The sequence below is a fragment of the Astatotilapia calliptera genome, chromosome 3, assembly GCF_900246225.1.
Source record: "Astatotilapia calliptera chromosome 3, fAstCal1.2, whole genome shotgun sequence".
Taxonomy (NCBI): domain Eukaryota; kingdom Metazoa; phylum Chordata; class Actinopteri; order Cichliformes; family Cichlidae; genus Astatotilapia; species Astatotilapia calliptera.
The window spans coordinates 4,635,310-4,657,713 of record NC_039304.1 but is presented as its reverse complement, the minus strand read 5'-3'; the positions used below and the strand labels follow the sequence as shown (position 1 = coordinate 4,657,713).

The 22,404-nt window shown below is 40.5% G+C and overlaps 1 protein-coding gene across 8 annotated transcripts in view; it reads right to left on the bottom strand.

The window, feature by feature from the left end:
* nrxn2b (neurexin 2b) overlaps positions 1–22,404 on the bottom strand; it is a 700,882-nt gene that overhangs the window by 382,135 nt on the left and 296,343 nt on the right. For all 8 annotated transcript variants that reach the window (XM_026160309.1, XM_026160315.1, XM_026160297.1 and 5 more), the window contains one exon: positions 6,297–6,598. In XM_026160309.1, coding sequence (XP_026016094.1) covers positions 6,297–6,598 — 302 coding nt within the window. The remainder of the gene's footprint in view (positions 1–6,296; positions 6,599–22,404) is intronic.

The window sequence follows — 22,404 nt, the reverse complement described above, 5'->3', positions numbered from 1 at the left end:
TCATTTTGAGCAATTCAACTGCGACTGTTTCTTTTGGAATTTAAAACCTTTCTTAGGTAGAGTGAAAGGATGTGTGTAAACATAATGTGAGCTGTGCGCATAATGTGAACGCATGCAGCTAGCACCGGTGTCTATCCGTTACGGAGGACTTGCATGCAAAATTGCCGAAGTTCAGGGTTTAATGGGGTTTGTCTGTGCACGTGTTTGTTTGTGGCACTAGTGAGTACTGTGGTTTGATCCTCCTGCATCTAGGTACACTCCTTCCCCCTGTGGAGCGTGGCTATCTCCAGTATATTATCGGAATTGTTGTAAAAAGGCTCAGAGAGGCTGCATTTAGCAGCGAGCTTGTTTGTACCTTCCATACTATGGCAGTGTATTCTCTCTTTCTGCTGGAAAGACAATGCTAAGTTTTCCTTGATTTGTGCCTTATTTGAGGTTACTTAATTGTTTCTTTGTTTCTGGTAAGAACCCAAAGGGTTTGCTGCTGCACATAGTGGCTTTGGGGCTACATTTTGTAACTAAATCCCCTTGAAAAATAATTATAATTGCATTTTCTCTCATTTGATAATAGCTGTGATTCCATTGTTTCTAAGCTAACTATAACTTTTTTTTAAATTCAAAGATAGCACTTCATATAGCACTTTTTTTTAAAAAAGGAAAGAAATCTGCCCAGTCGTTTCATTGCATTCTGAAGGATGTGAAGCAGTGCACAACGCCTGCTGTACTGTATGTGTGAAAGATTGGAATTCAACATGACCTTTGCTTAACTCGACCCTCGTACAAATCAAAGCCCTTCAGCTCAAGATGAACTCTGGGTCAGCCGTTGAACATCAGACCTATACACTACGCACTAGAACATAAAAAATTGTTTGATCCCTTCATTAATTCTATAGCTGCTTTGTTGCAGTTATATGGTGAGGTGCACGGATGGGAAACTTGAACATCAAGGCTGACGGAAAGGGAGAGTCATATTCTGTCCTAGCTAAAGAGAATAGGACAGATGATGTCGAAGGTGAGAGAGGAAAAGGGAGGAAAGGGTGACAGTGACACAATAAGGAAAATGGGATAGCAAAAAAAACGAGATATTGAGTTCAAAGGTCTCCCGCTCTCTCTAGGCGCTGGATAAGATACAGACCCAGTTCTGGGACTCAATGGATGTTGAATCTTTTGATTGTAAAGTCACATTGGGGAATTAAAAGAACGCTTTCCTCTGTTCTTGTGTTTGTACTACAGAACAAACCATTGTCTCCCCCTTTTGTGCCCCCCCCCCCCCCTCCCCCGGCCATCGCTGCACTTCATTCCCCACTCTCTGTTGTGCACAAAACTGCTCTTTCACTCTCCCACAAGCAAAAAATACAGCAATACAAGTGTTTATTTCCTTCCTTCTGTCAGCATGTGTCTCATATTTCCTCTGATGGCCTGTGGGACCCAAATGCCTGTTAAGCATTACAGTATGTAGGCCATTTTGATCATTCAAGTAATCGTCAACACAGAAAGTTTGCCCTCCAACAATAAAAATAAGTATACTAAGCGATGCCCGTCCAACATATTCCCTGGAACTGCATCATAGTTTTCTTAACAAATCACAGAATGGGTGCATATGTGTGGTAGATGATGGAAACATGCACTTACCACCAAGTGCCAGGGGCCTGCTAAGGAAAAATGCTTACATGCTTGCATACACTGGGCTTCCACTTAATCCTTTGTCCTTCATTTATCATGCGTGAACAAAACAGACATCATACACTTACAGCTGATGCTTGACACTGCTTTTTTTGTTTAACTTTTAAATCTATGGGGATAATGCTCATGCAAGTAAACAGCTGTCGGAGCTTTCTGTTCAGCGTTAACCTGTCCTGTTTCTGTGCTATAAAAAAAGCAATCAAATAAAGACATAGCCAATCACAAGCCCTGGATTTTCTACTGTTGCTCTGTAAAACACACAGACTGTTTTGCCAATTGTAACTCTAATTTCCATACTTTTTCTTAGGCTTCGAATCTGAACTACATTCTCCTTCAGTGACCAATAAAAGACAGATTCCCACTTCAGGAGTGTATGTGTCCAGTAAAAGACAGAGAATCATATGTACTGTCACCCAAGCTTCCTCTGGGATCCCTCCAGACTCCTCTGAGCAGAAATGGGAACACTGGAGCAGCTTTCATGATGGCAGTTTGCACCACTTTCTGGGTAATGTAAGGAGCGAGGAGAAAGAAACAATCATTTAGAAGTAAATGGCAAGCACCTATTATGTCTGCAGGGCTTCTGGGAAACTCGTACAAGGAATTGAAAAGATCTGAAAATCAATGCTCACTGACCATATGGTACAGTGGAAATGAGCGGTTTTATTTAAAATTGGATGCATTAGGAGAGAGAGAGGCCTAAACTAGTGTGGCATTGCAAACTTAATATTTGACCCATTTTTTTCAGTTCTCAGTTCTTTTTTGGTGCTGTGTGTGATATATTTATAATTTTCTAGGACACCTTGACATGAGTGTTTCCATCTTTGTCTTTTTTTTTCTGCTGTGTGTTTGGAATCCCACAGGAGAGAACTGTCACCAGAAATCCAGGATGGTAAGCAACCATGCAGAGGGAGGGGGAGGGATGCCTTGCTAGTTGTTTAAACCAAAGTGTAAGTGAATAGTGTATGTATGAGTGAGCATGTTTGTGTATTGAGTTTAGAGATTTGCACTGATGAAAGGTCAAGATGAGTGCACTCACCTGTCTGTCAAATATACACCACTAGGATTAGACTACCCTCGCTTCACAGATGCTTGCAGTACTGTCGGTTACCACCAAGGGGAGCTCTGAAGCTGTGATCGCTTGTTAGGCATATAGTATACCCATTTCTCCCCACCCCTCCCCTTTCTCTTCTCTCTCTTGGCAGCAAGTCCCTATCACCTCACCTAATTCTGTCTGCTTCATTTTATCCTGCACAAAGCTGACAAATTCATAGGTTTTGTGGAGAAAGACAGCAAATATACACATGCAGAGGGAGAGGGAGAGTCAGAGAGACGGCCGGGCTTGTAAGAGCTCACAGGCTTTACTTATTTTGGAGCTTGTTGATGCAGACGTAGATATGCATGACATTGCAAGAGACGTTAGAACAGTAGACGCATAATGGATGAGACTTTGAACACCACTGGTTCAGTACGATGACCTTAGCTAGTATTTGGTAGCTTGGTGGCTATATTTTAATATATCATGTTAGCTTCAATAGGCAGCAGAAGACAATGGTTTCAATTGTGTAAGTGACTGTTCACATTTTCAGTTGCATTTAAGGAACAGATAATATAATTTAAATAACTTAATTTATGTAAAGGTCACCAAATGTGCACATGCTGATGAACCAGTCTCTACAATTCTTATTTAATAGTAATCACACACGTGCTGTTATGTGCAGGGAATTTTAAGTAGTATTAGGTGAGTAGGATCAAATGAGTATAACATTCACCTTAATCCTCATATACTCAGACAACTGTTTTATATTTGTATACAATTATTACATCCATAAACGTATTTACAGGATGACGTCTTTTTCAGGGAAGGCCTTGTGCATTTCAGGCATGAAATGCTAAACCGCATACTGCATCTATTACAACAACATGGCTTCACTGTAGTAGAGTGCTGAACTGGCCTTCAGGACCTTTTATCAATTGAAAACATTTGAGGCATCAAAACTACAATAAAGAACACCCATGGCACTTTTCCAAAAATGTTTTGAGGTGAGTGCCTTCAACTTCAAAATGACCCAGTGCCTTTTTCTAATAGTTTTTTTTTCTAGTTTCTTTTCGTTCAGTTTTCTTTTTTGAATAAAATATGTGTTTATGAGATTTGCAAATCATTGTATTCTGTTTTACGTACATTTTACACAGTGTCCCAGCTGTTTTGGAATTGGGATTGTAGTCCAACTTATTAAACTGTAAGTAAAATTTATAAAAGAAAATTATTGACTTCATTATTTGAGCTTAAATTGGCCAACTGTTGATAGACTATGGTAAAAACTTTGGTCATTTCTGACTAAATTTCAAAATTGAATGCACTGAATAGGACTGTAAGAACATCTGATGCCACACGCCACTGTATTCTACACGGAAACATGTCCGCAGTCATTGATCTGCTGGGTCAGAGGTGGTCAGTGTCACTGATATCTCTGTTTAAGTGTCTCTTCATGGGAAGTGTCCAGTGTAAACGTAGAGCTCTTCAACATTAGGAGTGCCTGTTAAGTCAATTACAAAGATCCACTGGGGATTCAGTCTGGACTGTCAGTCAATAGAGACTGCCTCGAGAACATGATGTGGGTGGTTAGTTTTTATACATTAAAGATGTGTAGAACTTTACATAACAGAAGAAAACTAGATATTTATTACTCAGTATTTAAAAAAAAAAATCTGAAAAGTTTTGTGTCAAGATTTCTCCACCAAGTTATAGAAATAAAACAATGTACGTTCTCATAGAATATCTAGTTCACTAGACATGCTTACTAGTTTCAAGACCCAGATATATTAAATATGTTATGAGGCTATCTTGACTGACTATAACTCAATGTTTTTTTTCCAATCAAGAAAAGATTCTCATAGTCAGCCGACTTGCCAGTGCGCAGCTTGAGCCCGTTGCGCTGCAGTGCTGCTCTGGATGGGCGTCATGAACAGGAGTAGACAGTGTATACAGTTGTAATCAGAGGTTACCATACACCCATAAAGCTAATTAGCCTGTATTTATACTTTTGATCATGTGTGGATTAGAAAAAAAGAAAAATGTACGTATTCCACACGGGAAAAAGACCAGCTCAAAGAAATCATTAACAGCCAAAACTGATCATGACATTCATGCCCATAATGAGGCATGAATGTCTAGGCATACCATACAAACCTCCAGACAGACAATAATGCTGTCAGTGTAGCAAGTGCGTATGTGTATGGCATATGTCATATTTACCTAATGATCATTATGGTGCAGTAGGTGGTAGGTGGATTGGCTCATGCTGTAAATTTTTAAACTTGTGTTGGCTTTCCAAACTCATTACATTAGTCTCGCTCTGCTGATTACACATTTGTCCGTACATGTGTGCATTTCTGAGCCAGGGTGTCTAAATGGAGCCTGTGTGTTTCTGAGTGTGTGATCCTTTGCCTTTATCCTAAGGCAAGTACAGCATATGCTAATAAAAGATCAGCTTTACAAATGTCAGACTAACTTACCGCACTGAAATGTCCAAGAACATTACTGCAATACGACTCAAATTGCAGTGTGGTTAGCATAAAAAAATTCCCTATAATTTAACAGCACTTATTCCACATTAAGAATCACTTTGCTGTCATGCTTTTTGTACAACAAGAAGTTCTCCACTGTCTAGAAGTGGCTTAATACTACTGACTGCTTTTCACAGATATTTTTGAAGACAAACATAAAGAAGCTGATGCACCATCTTTGTGTTAATGTATTCAGGCTAGGCTTTTTTGCATCCAGACTGCTTACAATGCCCATTATTAGTTCTGACAAGCCATTTATTCCAATTACAATTCCTCCCAAAAATGTGAAGAAGTAAGCACGGCAGGTGTAAGTGAAATTGATTGTATCTTGCTGCTGGTATCTGCACCTGCCAATTGATGACTTGCTGCATCCAGAGGGTCCAGTATTCAGAGAGTTCACTGTCGATGCATGTCCTTTGTGCTTTCTAGCATACACAGACCCACGGTATGTCACAGAGATTACACACAAACCTGTGTTCTTTTGTTTTCCATTAGCTACCATTAAAGGTTTGCAAAGATGTGTTAGGTAATTTGTTCAGAAAGGTCTTAAGAGCATTGTCACCTTTGATAAATTGTGGTGCATTCCATTTGTGTACCTGAGTAAATTATGTGCATACATACTAAGCAGAGCACTTCTCCTCCTGGTTCATTAATAAGAACATTGCATAAATCTTTGGATTTCTTTGATTTCATGCATGTTAACTATAATGTTATCTGTCACATGTTTTTCGTATCTTTTGCCTTTGCATGACAGGGGCATGAAGATGACATGTATCATTGGTCGCCTGGTTCATCTTTGAAACAAAAAGCATTAAAATAGTAATAGAAAATAGAAAAGGTCCTCCTGTTCAACTTGACCCTGCAAAAAAGAAACTTCTGTTATGACAGAAAGGAAGAAAAACAAGCAAGAGAGGAGAAAGGTAAGACAACGACTCAACGTATTCTCCATATGCTGAGAGAAAAAAGACAATGATTCAAAGATAGCGTGTGTGGCAAACAGATGCACAATCCTGACTGCTGCGGCCTCGGATGATGCAGACAGTGTTTACCTGGCGCAGGTTGCGGGTGACGCGCACATCATGCCAGGCGTTGTCATTGAACTTGCCGTTGACAGGCTCCACCAGAGCCTCAAAGGCCCCCGAGCCCAGGTTGATGACTAGCCAAACCGCGCCGCTCTTCAAGGAAAGATTTACATAGTCGGCCGACTTGCCAGTGTGCAGCATGAGCCCGTTGCGCTGCAGCGTTCGGAAGGAAAGCGTGATCTCGTCGGTGCTGCTCTGGATGGGTGTCATGGACAGGTCGTAGCAGAAGAACTCGTTGCCCTTGAAGGTGGCTACTGACTCTTCCTTGCCTGGAAAAAATAAAGTGGGGATAAGGGGGAAAGAGAGGTAGGTCTGTAAGTAAAAGGACATTTCTGTTCAGGAGTTAAAGCTTTGAAATTAGCAGCATGTGTGTATTCAAATATCAGTCATTCTATTATTAGTTTACTTTTTATGTGGGGAAAAAACAGACATCAGAGGGTTAATTTAAAAGATGGCGCTTTGCAATATGAAGCTAGAAATGACAAATTAACAAATGAATATCCTAAATATCTATTAAGATGATCTAAAATATAACACTAAACACAACATTTTTGCTCTTTTAATTTATATTAACAGCGCAAGAATCACAGAATATCTAAAAAGCTTCTGTCATGTGAGATGTGTCCAGTACAAAGGCAACATCAGCATCGTTATTTTGTTAGCTTCATTTTTTTTTTAATTTCTTTTGCTGTAGGACTTTTATACATCGAAAATGTATAATGTACCAATGTAAAGATTGGTACATCAAATCTGCTCATTCCACACAAGTTGAAGCGGTGACTTGGTGAGGCTGCGGCTTGCTGCTGGTCATCTTGACACGGTGATGTAATTTGGATGCACTGGTGTGTTCATTTACTCCAGAAGGTTAAAAGCATTGTGAGGTTATATAGCCCATTTGGAGATGCAACTGATTTGATAAGGTTACTAATTTTAGTAGAACATTGATAGTTGCTGTCACTCTTATACCCCCAACAAACGTTTTAAACATGGAAGCTTTGCAGATCAAAAACAATATTTGCTCATAAATTGAATCCCACAAACAAGTAACGTCAGTGCAGACCAATGCATCTGCACTACAACACAGCGGCACGACAGCATCTTGTGTAAAATAGGATTCCTTTCATCAGAGCAAGGCAAACATCTGGGTTACAATTAGATACAAAGATGTGTTTGAATTACAGCAAAACAGAGAAACATGAAAGCAGAGACTAGACAAAGTGAAACTGAAGAACACTTTTTTAAAGAGAGAAGGAAGGGGAGGAAAAAAGGTGTTGACAACTTTGCTAACGCCTGCCAGTCTGTCTGTAGCACATGGCCTCCTTCCACTACATTGAGCTTTATTCACATACTACCAGTCAAAACAGACAGTTTGTACAATGGACATATGTCAAACAGCAGCCTAACAGCAGCCAGGGAGGACACTGTGTGCATCTGTCAAGAAATGAACAAACACTTGCAGCTGTCACAACAGAAAAAACGCAGCAAGAACACAGAGAACAGTGACACCTCCGTCACTTGAGTCATGACGTGGACGCTGGATTCACTGAGCAGGAGAAATAGTAACATCTGGCTCGCCGTACTGTTTCTTCTGACTTGCAATCTACTTATTTACTCCTTTTACATTTTATATCTAATATTTTAATTGAACCATTTTCTGTCGCCCCAAATCTCATTACTCTTATAAAGAGCAATAACCTCATTTTCTGGCTGGATCAACTCTGTGTCATTTTAATTTGGGAATAATAGCAATTCAGCTGCTTGGCAAAAGAAAGAAAAGAGTATAAACAGACAACATCACCGACAACAGCATGAGCTCAAGTTTAAAAGAACTCTTGCTCGCTCTGCACTTACACAAATCAACTAGTTTCCTGACATGAGCTGTGATCTGAAGTGACACTCTGCTTCCTATGTTCATTTGCCCTTCTACACTTCTGTTTCCCCGAGGACGCCGGTCTGAAGAATCAGCCTTGAGTAATGAGGTTTAGGGAAGGGGAGAGGGCAAAGTCAAACTGCCAAGAGGACCCTGTATGGGTGGATCATCAAATCTAGTTTATCCTGAAGTTCCATTACACACGGAAAAAGAAAAAAAGAATCACTTCAAGACCTTGGTGCATTTCCCTGAGGAGAAGGGATGGGCTGGCCAGAAGGGGCGGCCAACCCATTGGCGGACAGATTGAAAGGCCAGATCACATGAGCAGGTGAGAGAGGAAAAGCGTGTGGTGGAAGGGTGGGCCGGGGAATAATAGCATGTCGATTTGATGTTCAAGTGCCCTATATCACCAAAGATTTTTCAGTGTCAGGCAGCACACGTAAGGAAAAAAGCACATTACGTCATGTGGATGAGGAACAAGTGATGGATGGATGACACGAGCAAAGGAAAGGAGATCTTTAAAGAGTGCCGTGTTAAGTGACATACTAACAGCTATACTTCGGGAACATTAAGGAAGATGATAGCGCTCACTTTGAGACAAAACACAGCCACATAATATGGGTGGATGCACTCACATAAAAGAAAACATTTCAGGAGTGACAAAAAAAAAGAGGAAGTGAGGGACAAATAGCATCCAGACAGAGACAGCTACTTAAAAGAGCATTTTGGCTGAAATCGAAATTTAGAGCAATCTCAACTGAAGTGTGAATTGTCATAAAAAAAAGGCATCAAGAGCGGAGAGAAGGAGATGGAGGGGACAAATGACACACAAAAGCAAATCCCCCCAAGAGCAGCATCCTAGCGGTGCCTGTGTTGCTGATGCAGGAGGAACAAAAGCGTAGCAAATGGACCACAGCAACCATTTTCAATTATGTACTAAGTTGGACCACCTCCCATACTATGGGCTGTTAACGGTAAGCAACAAACAGCTTGTCCGTGCTTCCATGAGCTCAGTGAGACTGAGCTCCATGCAATGCAGAGACAAACAACAAAAAAACTTTCTTTTGTTTATGTCTGTTTAATGAACAGAAGGCTGAGGGGAGGAGATAAGGCTGGAGAGTGACAGGAGAGGACAAATGGGTGGGTGGATTTTCACTGTAACACCAGACAGTTTGGTCATGATGCCAACAATGCCCTTCAGCAAATTATGTAAAGGTTAACACAGTCATATGATTTTTGGATAAGAATTTGGAGCCAGAAGTAGAAGCAAAAAAAGAAACAAAACAGCATCATTAGCAAGTCAGTAACACACTGCAGTGCTATCAGGGATCCACTGATCCTTCTCATGTTAGCCAGCTTAAGTCATTTCCAGTATCCTTTGTATACTCTGGGTGATCTTCCTACACACTGTGGAGCACTGGAAAAGCTCTCCTGCCGGTTCCCAGGAGTGACACGATCGCTTCAATCTAGGCGCAAAACCTAATATAAAGAATGACTTTTCTCTGAGACCACTCCAGCTCCTGTGAATATGAGCTTGTTCCTATGCATCTTTTTTTCATTTTACATCTACATCTCTATCTCGTCCTCCAGTTCCCATGGTAGCGCTCTTGCGCACATACACACTTGAAGTGTACGCGTTTCACTCTGATCAAATCTTTTGCAGTAAAGCCCAAGAGTAGACTCTAGCCAGAGGAAAGAGGAGACGCAGAAGCATGCAGAAGAGACTAAAGTGCTGTCAAGGTCTCAATTAACCTCACAGAAGCCCTGACTACATTACAGAAATGACTTATTTGAAATTTATCCACCCATAATAACATCTTATTTTTTAATCAATTAAATGTTGAGTTCCTCTGATATTTGATTTTATAACATGTGTTAAATACACCTTTGGTGCTAGTTTTTTTAGGGGCCAAAGTGATACACTCATTCCAACTATGCAGAGCAATCCATCCAACAGTTGCCTCATGAATACGCAGATTTATTGTGCGTATCATCTGTCTTTATGTACAAATGCAACTTCAGTGGCCTTTCCTGGTCTTCAGGTTGTTATATCCAATGGAAAGAAGCACCACTGGAAGCTTGGTGGTTTCAAACATTAAATAATGCAAGTATATAAGATGTGCAAAGCAAATTCAAACTCAGACTTGATAAAAATATGATGTTCAGAAGTGCTGAACCCTTCCAGTTTTTAAAAGTATCATACCACCTCTTTTTCCCCAAGCTCTCCTGAAAATAGTATTAAAAAAAGTATTAAAACACATTAAAAAATTACTTTTTTCCCACATAACTTTACACCTCGCAGAAAAATGGACACGCTAACCTCAACTCCCACTTACTAGCTCTGTCACAATCAAACCACCATCAACGCAGCAGCAGTTAAGCACTTTGCAGCAGACACTGTGTCAAGCAGTTTGTTTACTGCGCTATGTGGCCTTCTGTGTTCTTTGAGGATGTGCGCTTTATTTATGTGAACTGAAGGGTGAAGAGGGAAACAGGAAGACGATGGAATCCCAGCCAGAGAGGAATCAACGGCATTGTCTTAGCCTATCGCACACTTCGACCTACACACCCACATTCAGTACCACACATGCAGTCTTAACAGTACAGCTACCGTGTCACTTAAGTGCTACTTTATAAGCATCGGGGTATGATTAAATGAATATGCCCGCCTGTCATACCAAAGTGTTTCAAAAATTTGTCCTTGCTGGAAAAATAGGGTATCCTAAATTGTGATAAAATGTCATACGCAAATACAATCTGCGTTTGTCAGTGCTGGACCCAAAAGCGCCGTTTTAAGCTAACCATTGCTGGCTTTTACAGTAATAAAAGCACAGAGCAGCATGTGTTTTTAAATTGGATTCAGCTCAGACAGAGAGAGAGCAGGTTTAATAAGATGAGCTGCATGACTAGCTTCATCCAAACTTGTGCAGAGCATTAGTCAACGCATAATGAACCTTAACATACTGCTTTTTTGGCCGATTGGATTACATATCGGAAGTGATTACGTAGTTTTAGGGGAATTAGCAAAGAGAGAACGGAATAAGACGAGACAAAAAAATAAATAAACGCCCGCGCATGTGTGCATGCAAAACCATTCAAAATCTCGATGACCACACGCTGGCAAATCTGCTCGTCACATCACATTACCTCACTGCTCTTGCACAGACGCACACGCCATGTGCATATGAAGTCACCCTCTATTAGTTTTCGATGAGTGCCATCCACCCTGCAGAGAGAGTATCCGACAGCTTTGGAGAAACGATTCGGCAGCAAGATGAGAGAGAGCAGTGGGAAATGTAAGGGGCATATGAAAGCTTTGATGCTGCTTCATGAATCCAATAGGCCTGCTGGGTCCACAGACAGCGGCTAGTCTCCTAAGCTAGCTGTAAGGAAGACAAGGCCTGTGAAGTGCTGAAGAAAACATTTGTTTGGCTATTAAACATTTGGCCAGTTTTAAAGAACCTGCTTATGCTCAAATGCTCATGAAATCTGCACCTCATAAGCAAACACACATATGAGCACACCAATTCCCAAGGCAGCGATAAAGAAGCAGTGCCTACGCATCATCACTCTTAAACTCATAACATGTATTCCACAAATTAAAATTGGAATTTTAGAGAGCTAAAAGATAGAGTACACTGACAGGAGAAGGAGGGTTATGCTGATTTTGAAAAGAGGGGTGAGTTCCAGGGTCAGAAGGTCAGGTGCAGGGAAACGCTCAAATCTCTGTGATCCCTACACGTTTTAGGTTTCATTTGAACAGCTGTCCTTAAATAAAACTATCAGCATTCTAAGCTCAGACCAAAGCTAATGAATTACTCTGACTGTTTAAAAGCATGTTTCTAAAACCAGCCATGTACTGGCACTTCGTTGTGGCCTCGTGGGATAACAAAAATAGCAGCATGTCAACAGAAATGTGTGCATTTTTGGTTAGATATGGGTATGTATTTGCAGATTCTCTTGTTTTTGCACACTTGATAATGAAATGCACAACACTTTCTTCCTTAAATTGTAGCATTTAAGGATGAGCCCTGTGCTAGAAGCCTACCTCTTGTGTGGTCGTGATACAGCCTGTGGTTAGTAAGCCAAATTGGCAATTTGTGAATGCAGTTATGGATCTCTCCAGTCTCTTGCTGAGGCTGAAATACTGAGACATTGTTCCCTCCACCAATCCTTTTCACTCTACTTTCTCTGCACAGATAGTGATTACTGTATGTATCGATCCATGAACTGATTGCAATCCTGTAATGAAGGGACTATAATTTGGTGTCTTTGCAGCCTGTTGGCTGCAGGCCAAGGCTCTTTGTTTGGTCCTTCCTTTCCCGCAAGATGCTCATTGAGCCATAGTGAATGTGCTATTATGTCATTCACAGTGTTCCTTTTGCTCAGATGGATGCTGCTAAAAAACCCACGAGTGTCACTATTGAATTGTGCACACTGAGGTAATAAAAGAGAACAAAAAGGCATTTAAGTTATTCTTAGCTTTTGTGTTTACCTCTTGAGCTCTACAAACACAAAATATTTATCCAGCTGTCAGTGATAGTGCCACAAAATTGGTGGAGATAACACAGGTGGATAAAGAGCTACAGGACTTGGAGATAGCATGTATTTATCTAGTCTTTAAATCATCGGCTGTAGTAAGAATTCCTCCAGAGAAGTTATAGACAATATATCTGAAAATAAGACTGGCCAGCTGAAAGAAAGTGTAATCCCCAAATGCAGTCATTCAGATGGCGTATTTTTGTTATGTTTTGTACTTTCAAATGTACTTTCATGATCATGATGTTACTCTTTTTGTCTTGTTCTTTTGTTTTGTTTTTTCTACAAGACATTCATTCATTTATTCAGCCCATGATTTAGCACCTAGTCAGCACACACTGGCATAAAAACACTGCACTGGATTTTTTAAAATTTTAATAAAGCTTCAGGTCAGATTTGGAGCAGGCAAGGTTCGTTGTAATTTAATTTCTTCATGTCATTACTTTGGTGGTATTTGAAGGGCACTAAAGGGCTGTTGTAAGAATACAATAAAGAATTATTTGCACACTAATTCTCACCTTCACTTCGAGACTGCTTCTGTGCGTTGGGTCAGAATTGTCTGTTAAGTACTGTCACTGTCACTGCTGCAAGTTTTTATTGAACCTTTCCATGAGACAGTTCTGCCTGCCCTCTATTCGTCTTGATGCTAATTGAAGATAGAGAAAGTAATGGGGGTAAAATGGTTGACTTTGATTGTCTGTCACCTTGGAAACAACCTATTTTGTAACATCAGACATAGTGGCAGCAAGCTCAAGACGCCCCTACACTTCTTCTGATTTGCACTTTTTCCTTCTTTCTGCATATTCATTTTCCCACTGTGGGTATGTGGCAGGTGACCATTATCACAGTGGAAAGCTGCTTAGTCTCTGGGCTCAAAGTAGACAGAAAGAAAATGTCAAGTAAACTGACACTAACAACAGGCCTGTGTGGTCCTGAATGGCAGGCCCCTTAGCCAACAGGGAGATGGCTAAGGGGCCTGCAAGACCGGCTAAGTGCATAATAAGCCCTATTAGCTGGAGCCACAAAATACACTCAGCTTGAGCTGTCTCAGCCCCCTCATTGTCATGTTGCACTAACCGCACATCTTGTGAAATATATGCTGAAAATAGTACAAAAGAAACAGGGAATGATTTGGATGACTTGGTGTCTGTGCATTCAAAAACAATTGAAATGTAAAGAAATGTTTTCGGTTTTGTCGTGTTTTGTTGTGTTTTGCACCTCAGTGCCACCGTACATATGACTTATTTCCAAGTTAAATTAGCTGTACACTTTTCCCAGTGGAGAAAGATGACTCACCATTCTCTACTGACCACATTCTTTTGCCACAGCAAACACGTAACCAGCCATGTGAACGTCCAACGCATACTTTTTCTTATTATTTGAAATTTATTATTTTTTTATACGTTTCTTCCTCCAGTGGCTCCAGTGAACACTGGCTAAGCTCAGGTACTTGACTGCATATTAAAAGACAGGTCAACAAGTACCACATAACTCAAGTCGCTCTCTGTTTTATTAACATATAAACTGACTGCCTAAAGATAAACATACATCAACTTTAATGAACTGCACTGTGGCATATTATATCACAAATTACTGTCGATAAAGGAGAGAATAAATGAAAAACAATGTGGTGTTCACTTGGAATGGTGCCTGGTGTTGTTTTATGTGGGTTCTTTTAATTGTATGAGAATCCTTGGCAAATTGCCTGAAAAATTATTCATTGTTAATTGCTTTACTTAATATGTTAATGCCATCAACAGCAGCAGAGTGAAAGAGTTCAGGATACGTGTGCCCAACGTTATATTAAAGTGAAAGTGTGCTGCAGCGCTGTGCTAGGATTTCTTTGTAAAATTACTATAGACATTTATTTCAGTACGCATCTTTATATCGTGGTTTTTATTTATTTTTCGTAAAGTGACAGTACTTTTGCTGCAGTACAATTTTGGCTTATTTTGTCTACTTATAAGGGTCTGCTTTGAACCTTTGTTCACGCTGGAAAATAATAAATGAAGAGGACGAAGTTGCAAAGGGTAAGAATGACAGCTTAGGGGAGAAAAGACACACAAAGAAACAGCCTTACTGCAGGGTCAAATTACAGTAAATGCCAGTGTTGAGAGAGGCAATAAGTAATGTCATCATGTTGAAGCGTAATGCATCCAGTCAGCTGAGAAACAGTTTTAATGAGCGAAACTTCTTGCTAAAGGCGCTTGACCTCATGATCCCTGTATCAAAAAATGGTGTAGCTGCCCAGAGGAGCGGGAAGACGTGGCTTTTTGCAGACAAACACAGACTCTGCTGTGAAACAAGGAAAAGTAGGGACTGGCAATGCGTACCTGACAAACGATTCTAACAAAGTTGGAATTCATCTAACAAACCTGTCCTGCCCATTATTGTTTCTGTCATGCTATGATGGAAGAAAGACAATTAAATCTATAATGAGAAGAAAGCACACTAGAAGACCTTGAGTCTTTGAAAACAAAGATGGCAACTTGTAGCTTAATTTCAGCTTTCAGAAAAGAGAAAATGAAACATGAAATTAGAACCAAACAAACTTGCACTATAAAAAAAAATCACTGGTCACTGTAAAGGTTGAGGATAGTAGCACATCTTTTGTATTTAAATAATTTGCAATGGTTGATCTTAAATCAAACAATCAAGATGCAAGTGAAGTGCAGACTTTAAGCTTGATGGAACTACACACTGTTAAGCATTAGTAAGACATGCATGCACGATGCAAACATAACTCACTTAATGTGTACAGAATACTGAAATGTAAGTCCAGTCGCGACATTTCCGCAATTGTAAATATTCCACAGCTAACTGTTAGTGATAGCCAAGGCAAAAACAGCAAGTGCTGACCAAAATGCTTAACATTAAGGACATAATACAAATAAAACATAAATACCATATTAAAAAATATTATAATACAGTGGAAATGACTGGGAACAACAGCAACTCCACAAAGTGGAGTCAATCTCAACACACTTCAAAACTTCATGTGACCGTCAGATTAGCTCAAGAACATGGAATGGGTTTCCACGGCCACTCATCACCAACATCAACAAATTCATAAAAACACACCTAAACCTTGTGAAAAGCCTTCCCAGAAGAGCTGAAGCTGTTATAGCTGCAGAAGAGCTGAAGCTGTTATAGCTGCAACATCATAAAGGTAGCTAGCTAAAGTTTTTTATTATCATCAGAAACAAACGGGTGTAAACACTACAAAAAAGTGTGCATCAGCTTCCAGCTGGAAAATCTGTGATACCGTGAACTATTAACAGCTCTTAAATAGCTTGTTTGTACTTGATGTAATGCTTTATAAAGAAATAGTTTTGTCATTAAGCATGTTATATATGAGCTTACATGCTAAGGAGGAGTAATGCGTATAATTGATAAATTAAGTCTAAATTGATATCTTACTAATGCCTAATAGTGTTTGGTTTTAGGGGGCTGAGAAAGCCCTAGGCAGCAGCAGACTCATGTGCCTCAGGAGACCTGCATAGTAGCCAGTGGGTAAGTGACAGAGAGCTGAAGCCAACAGGCATCTGTCATGCGTCACAGAAAGCGGAGTGGATGAGAAACCGTTAGCAATTCAGAGGCAATTTCAGCTGCAGGCAGTTGTTAGTAATCCTTCCAGAGGTTCACCTGGAGAAACCTTGTCAGCGCGTCTTCCTCTAGATCTTGTTGACTTAAGGCTCTCCTTTAGTCATTTTGGGTCGAGCACTAAAAACGGAGTTAGGTAATTTAGGGAGTAGCAAGCACACACACACACACACACACACACACACACACACACACACACACACACATATATATGCATATAAAAACAAGAAGTTGGAGAGATAGTCAGGATAGTCAGGTTTCTCTGATACTCTGACACAACTGAGACAAGGTTTCTCATTTATATGCCAGTTAAGAAATCAGTAAACCAGAGATGGTCAACCGTAACCTCATTAATTAAGAGACTACAAACACAGTCACTGTTAATTTGGTTTAGGCTCTGAGTGTGTTTATTTGTATGTGAATACTACCTCTGCAAGCACAGAACCCGTCCAGCTTAGCCTGCAGCAAGGCTCCAGATTGTTAGACCAGAGTAATCACTCTGAAATGTTACCAGCCCAATGGGATTTCTCCCAATCCTCATGATTATCACTCTGCCCTTGGTTGCTCCCCCGCTTCATTTCAGGTAGATGACCTCATCCTGCCACACTGGCTGAATGCATCTCTATATAAAAATAAACATGATCAAATTCAGACACTATAAGCTAGTCAATTCTTTTTCCTTCGATTTTTTTTCTCTTTTTCCACTTGTCATCTTTACTGAACAGTAGAAAAACCTCTTTTAGTTTGACCAACAATGCCAGTGCACAGCCCATCAGCCTAAACTTAAACAAAGAAATGAGTAGAGTGACTATTCACCCAAGGTTTTTGCAATAGAGCTCGAATCTGTATGAAATATGGCATAGCAGAAGAATAAATAATTGCTCAGTTTCCATAAGTAAAGCAGTCTTTTAACCCTCTAGCACTGTATACACATAAGTATACACACAGAGTATGTATACGCTCATGTTCAGGTTTGTTTATCTCTGCCACTGGGTTAATAGATCCAAATTGAATATTTTACCAGAAGTCATGTTTTCATTTGTAGTGCTACTGAGGATTAATATGTGGCACTAAAGTAGTCTCAGTGATGTATACACCAAAGGCACCTCAATGCAGTCATACCCTCCCAAATGTAAACCTACGCTCAAGCCCATAAACGTGCATCAGCGCTTATGCACATATAGGCATACGCAACATGCACAGCTCTTCTTAATCAACAAATGAGTTGTGTTGTTAGTTGACGCTACAGTGGATATTGACAGTGAACTAGCAGTATGGGTGATAGGCTGTTTGTCTAATAACCAAGGCTGCATTTCAATTTCACAACTCACTGAACAGCCTGTTTAGCCACACAAGACTGATATGACACCAGACTAAGCAATAGGCTCTATTTGTGTGTGGCTGTACTGCTGCTGAGGATGATAATGGCAAAAAAAAAAGCCACACATTGACCTCACGGTCTACACTGATGACTTCAGCTGTTTGAGCCAACCTTGAAACAGGTTGGACACCGAGAGACTTCAAGATGAAAACACACTTTGCAAACACAGAAACGAGAAAGAAAAAAATCTACCCCCTGCTCAGTCCCAAGAGGCCCCATTATATTAGTGGAGCTTGAAAGTGACTTTCCCTTTATGCTTCTCCCTTCAGGCCTAGCTTGTGTCACACACACAGAGAGCACTCTATGTCTGGTCTAATTAAAGACTCTAATTCACTGCCTCCCTCTGTCCATGCTTCTGCATTGCTTCCTGTCTGTCTTTTCTGTCTTGGTGTGTTTGTTTTCAATATGTCACAGTGTTTTTTTTTTAAATCACAAGAGCAGTCAGTGCTTGCCTTCACTTGCCCCCCCCCCCAAAAAAGGTAATGTGTGACAAGATGTGACATCACAGATCATATTAATTCAGAAATCAGCTCTTGATGGGTTCCCCATGTTCAGTCCCCAAGTTGCTCCAGTTTGTATGGACAAACTACAGTTGCATCATGTTTTGATACAATATTTCATCTTTAATGTTGCAGAGAATGCCCATCTAATGCTACTCTCTACTCTATGTCACAACACTCTCTGTCTCTGCATACAGTAACTGCACCGCCATGTCTGGATGCCTCTCCCCCTCCTTTGTTACCCCCAGTGGTCATCATTTGCCTCAGATGTAAGGACACGCACTTTCTCTGAAGGCAGAGGGTTAATTAGACATCAGGACATATCTGTCCCACTCATCCCCTGTCCCTCCCTCACTATCTATACGCTCAGAAGAGTATTGCTGCTTCAGTGAAACCACACAAACACTTCCTTGGCACAGTGATGTGGGTAGTCACTGAGCGTGAGTATGTGGGTGTTTTATGATGTGTGTTCTGTGCTGTGTGTGTGTGTGTGTGTGTGTATTTCGCAGCCCCGTGGATATTTAGAGAGATCGCTGGGTTTCTTTTGTAGCGTATAATCCACAAACAGAAGCCCTCCGTTTGCCCAAGTTTGCTTTGCGCTGACAGCTATGCTGCACTTTCTGTGTTCCTCTTTAATATGACGGCAGCCTCATCACAGTCTTGTCAGATGTATGAGACATGACTACGCTGTGACTCCTGTGTCAGTGTCACAACCTTTAATGCAGGAGACATCTGAAGTGCTCTCCGAGACTCTGTTAGGTAACAAGAACTAAAAAGGTATGTTTGACACCACGGGGCTTACTGTGACCTCTGCAGCTATTGTTCACAAGTCAGAGACAGTGAAAGTCCAGTACTGTGAAATATGCTAAATTTAATATAAGACAAACACATTATCTGGATACATTTACTACAGTTACATTTCATAACAGTGTAGATTGTTTAAGTTAAGTTATTACCTATCAGACTTCACAGAATTTAGACAAACAAATTCAATTCTTTAAGCTGTCTGTTTCCACAGTTAGGAACATATTGAGAAAATGGAAGACCACAGGCTCCGTTCAAGTTAAGGCTCGAAGTGGCAGACCAAGAAAAATCTTGGATAGACAAAAGCGACGAATGGTGAGAACAGTCAGAGTCAACCCACAGACCAGCACCAAAGACCTACAACATCATCTTGCAGCAGATGGAGTCACTGTGCATCGTTCAACCATTCGGGGCACTTTGCACAGGGAGATGCTGTATGCGAGAGTGATGCAGAGGAAGCCTTTTCTCCGCCCACAGCACAAACAGAGACGCGTGAGGTTTGCTAAAGCACATTTTGACAAGCCAGCTTCATTCTGGAATAAGGTGCTGTGGACTGATGAAACTAAAATTGAGTTATTTGGGCATAACAAGGGGTGTTATGCATGGAGGAAAAAGAACACAGCATTCCAAGAAAAACAGCTGCTACCTACAGTAAAATATGGTGGTGATTCCATCATGCTGTGGGGCTGTGTGGCCAGTGCAGGGACTGGGAATCTTGTCAAAGTTGAGAGACACATGGAATCCACTCAATGTCCAGGAATCGGTGAGAAAGCTGAAGCTGCGCCGGGGCTGGATCTTTCAACAAGACAACGACCTGAAACACTGCTCAAACTCCACTAAGGCATTCATGCAGAGGAACAAGTACAACGTTCAGGAATGACCATCTCAGTCCCCAGACCTGAATATTATTGAAAATCTGTGGTGTGAGTTAAAGAGAGCTGTCCATGCTCGGAAGCCTGAATGAACTAGAGATGTTTTGTAAAGAGGAATAGTCCAAAATACCTTCAACCACAATCCAGACTCAAATATCACAGTGTGTGTCTCCTATATGATATATTTAACTGACATTTTTCATTGTAACAACTAGAGCTGGGCGATAGAACGATAACGATATGTATCGCGATATAACTTTTACTCGATAGAGAAATTAAGCTATCGCGATAGACCTCGCCGCTCTTGTCCTCTTTTTTTTTTTTTTTTTTTTTTTTTAAAAGGTCAGCCAATCCAAATTAAGTAGCGCAGAGCCGAACCAATCACAGCCACAGCGTCACGTCGCGTGACTTGTTACGTACAGCACAAGTGCATGTGTGTTTGTTTGGGAAGCAGCCAGCGGGCAATGGAGGAAATGAGTGTGCCGACTAGAAAAATCAACCGAGCGTGACCGAAGAGAAAACAGATGATGGTTCCAATGCCGGAGAGATTGTCGAACGGAAGAGCCATAGAAGTTCCGTAGTGTGAAGGTATTTCGGCTATTTCAAGTCTGACAAAAAACAGAGCAGCGCGCACTGTAAATTGTGCCGAAAGCAAGTCTGGAAATACAATAAACTGGTGCATGCGTCACACTGTGCGCCACGTTATTGTTTCGGTGAAATGAATTTCTACAATACTGTTACTGTTAATTCTACTCTCTGCAGTGTTTAGATGCTTACATATACACACAGTTACTGTCCCTCCACACTTACGACTCGGTTCTGCTTCTATGCCCCAGCTTTGTTTACTTTTTCCCACCGAGGCTTCTAGACTTCTGATTGGCCAACATGTCTGCACGGTTAGGAATCTAGCGCCACCTGCTGCTTTGGCATGTTCATAGCAGCGTTTTCCTTCATTTCTGCCTTTATGTGTGGACGGGATTATTTTTTAAAACGAAAGCGGAAAATCTCCGTTTTCAAAAATACCCGTGTACGTGTGGACGTAGCCTCAGTCTCTGACTGGAAGCGCTAATTCGTCATTCGGCTTTTGTCAGACTAAAGTAACTGTTAAAACTGTTTGAAAAGCTCAGCTATACAACAAGGAGAGATTGAGAATTTCCTTTTAGTTCTCAGTTTATTTGATATTGACAAAAGTTAGTCAGTTTTGTCTGTTCTTCTGTAAAACAAACTAAGATTTATTTTTAGAATTAATATTTTGTTTCTAAGTGGAATTGACAATTTAGTCTGTTTCGTTTGTTCTATTTTGAAACTTAAACGCTTTAGCGGCTGCCTTTTGTGTAGTTTGCAATATTTGCCTTTATTTATCTGAAAAAGTCTCATGTTCCTTAAGTACATCTACCCTGTTGAACTTATTATGGGAAATAAATATTTAAATAAAAACAAGCTGCTGATTATTTCACATTTTACTTGTGAGCAACGGCACATTTAAATCTTACAAATATAGTTATTTGGCTTATATCGTGATAGATATCGTTATCGCCTGAAATGAAAAAAACATATCGTGATATGAAAAAATCTCATATCGCCCAGCTCTAGTAACAACCAACGATTTATACAGGAAAATAATGACTATTAACAAGGTTGCCCAAACTTTTGCACCCCATTGTGTGGTTAAATTGTGTAAACTTGACTCTGTTACCACAGAGATGAGGTTTTGAATTGTGCAGTTGTTTCTAAGTTGATGAGACAAGTTACAAGTTACACAGTATTTTCACAGAATGACAAAGGCAAGGGGATGGCTTTGCACAAAAAATGAATAAATAAATAATAGGCCCACTACATATTTGGGTTGTCATGAAAAGATACTCAAATAATAATATCTACTTAACTCAATATCGAATTAAGATAATTGTCAATAGTGTTGTTTTTGCTTCCTCTAGCTGTCAAGCAATTTTGCACAGCACTGCTGCAGACAGTCAGACACAAAGCTCCTTTCCTCCGAAAGAGCTGACGTAGTTACTGTTTCTAACACTGAGCAACACTTTAGGAGGAATTTCAGAGGTCTGTAAAGCTCCCATTTCAACAAGCCTGAAGTATTAAACAGTTACCATAAATGTAACCTGGCTGACACACGTTTGCCACTATGTGGAGGTGGTGGTGTGGACCCGAAAGCAAACACAACTAAAAAAAAATGCAAAGAGTCCCCAAAACACAGTAAAACTCAAAATATGATAATGCTAGGGTGTTGGGGGTCAGGGTGACGAATTAGCCACATGTTATCATCAGTAGTGGATTGTAGTTAGTCAGTCGTTAGTGGATCATGGATGGGATATTGAGGCATGGCAGACTGGAGTACCGATACATGGAGAACAGCAGGGGAGCCAGAGGATGTAAAGAGCAACAGACTGGCGGTGGACGAGAGAGAGGTTGCAGGTCTGGTAAGCAGGTGGCAGATGATAGAAGATGATAAACTTTTCTACCATTACAAAACTTTCTAAGTTCAGTTTCA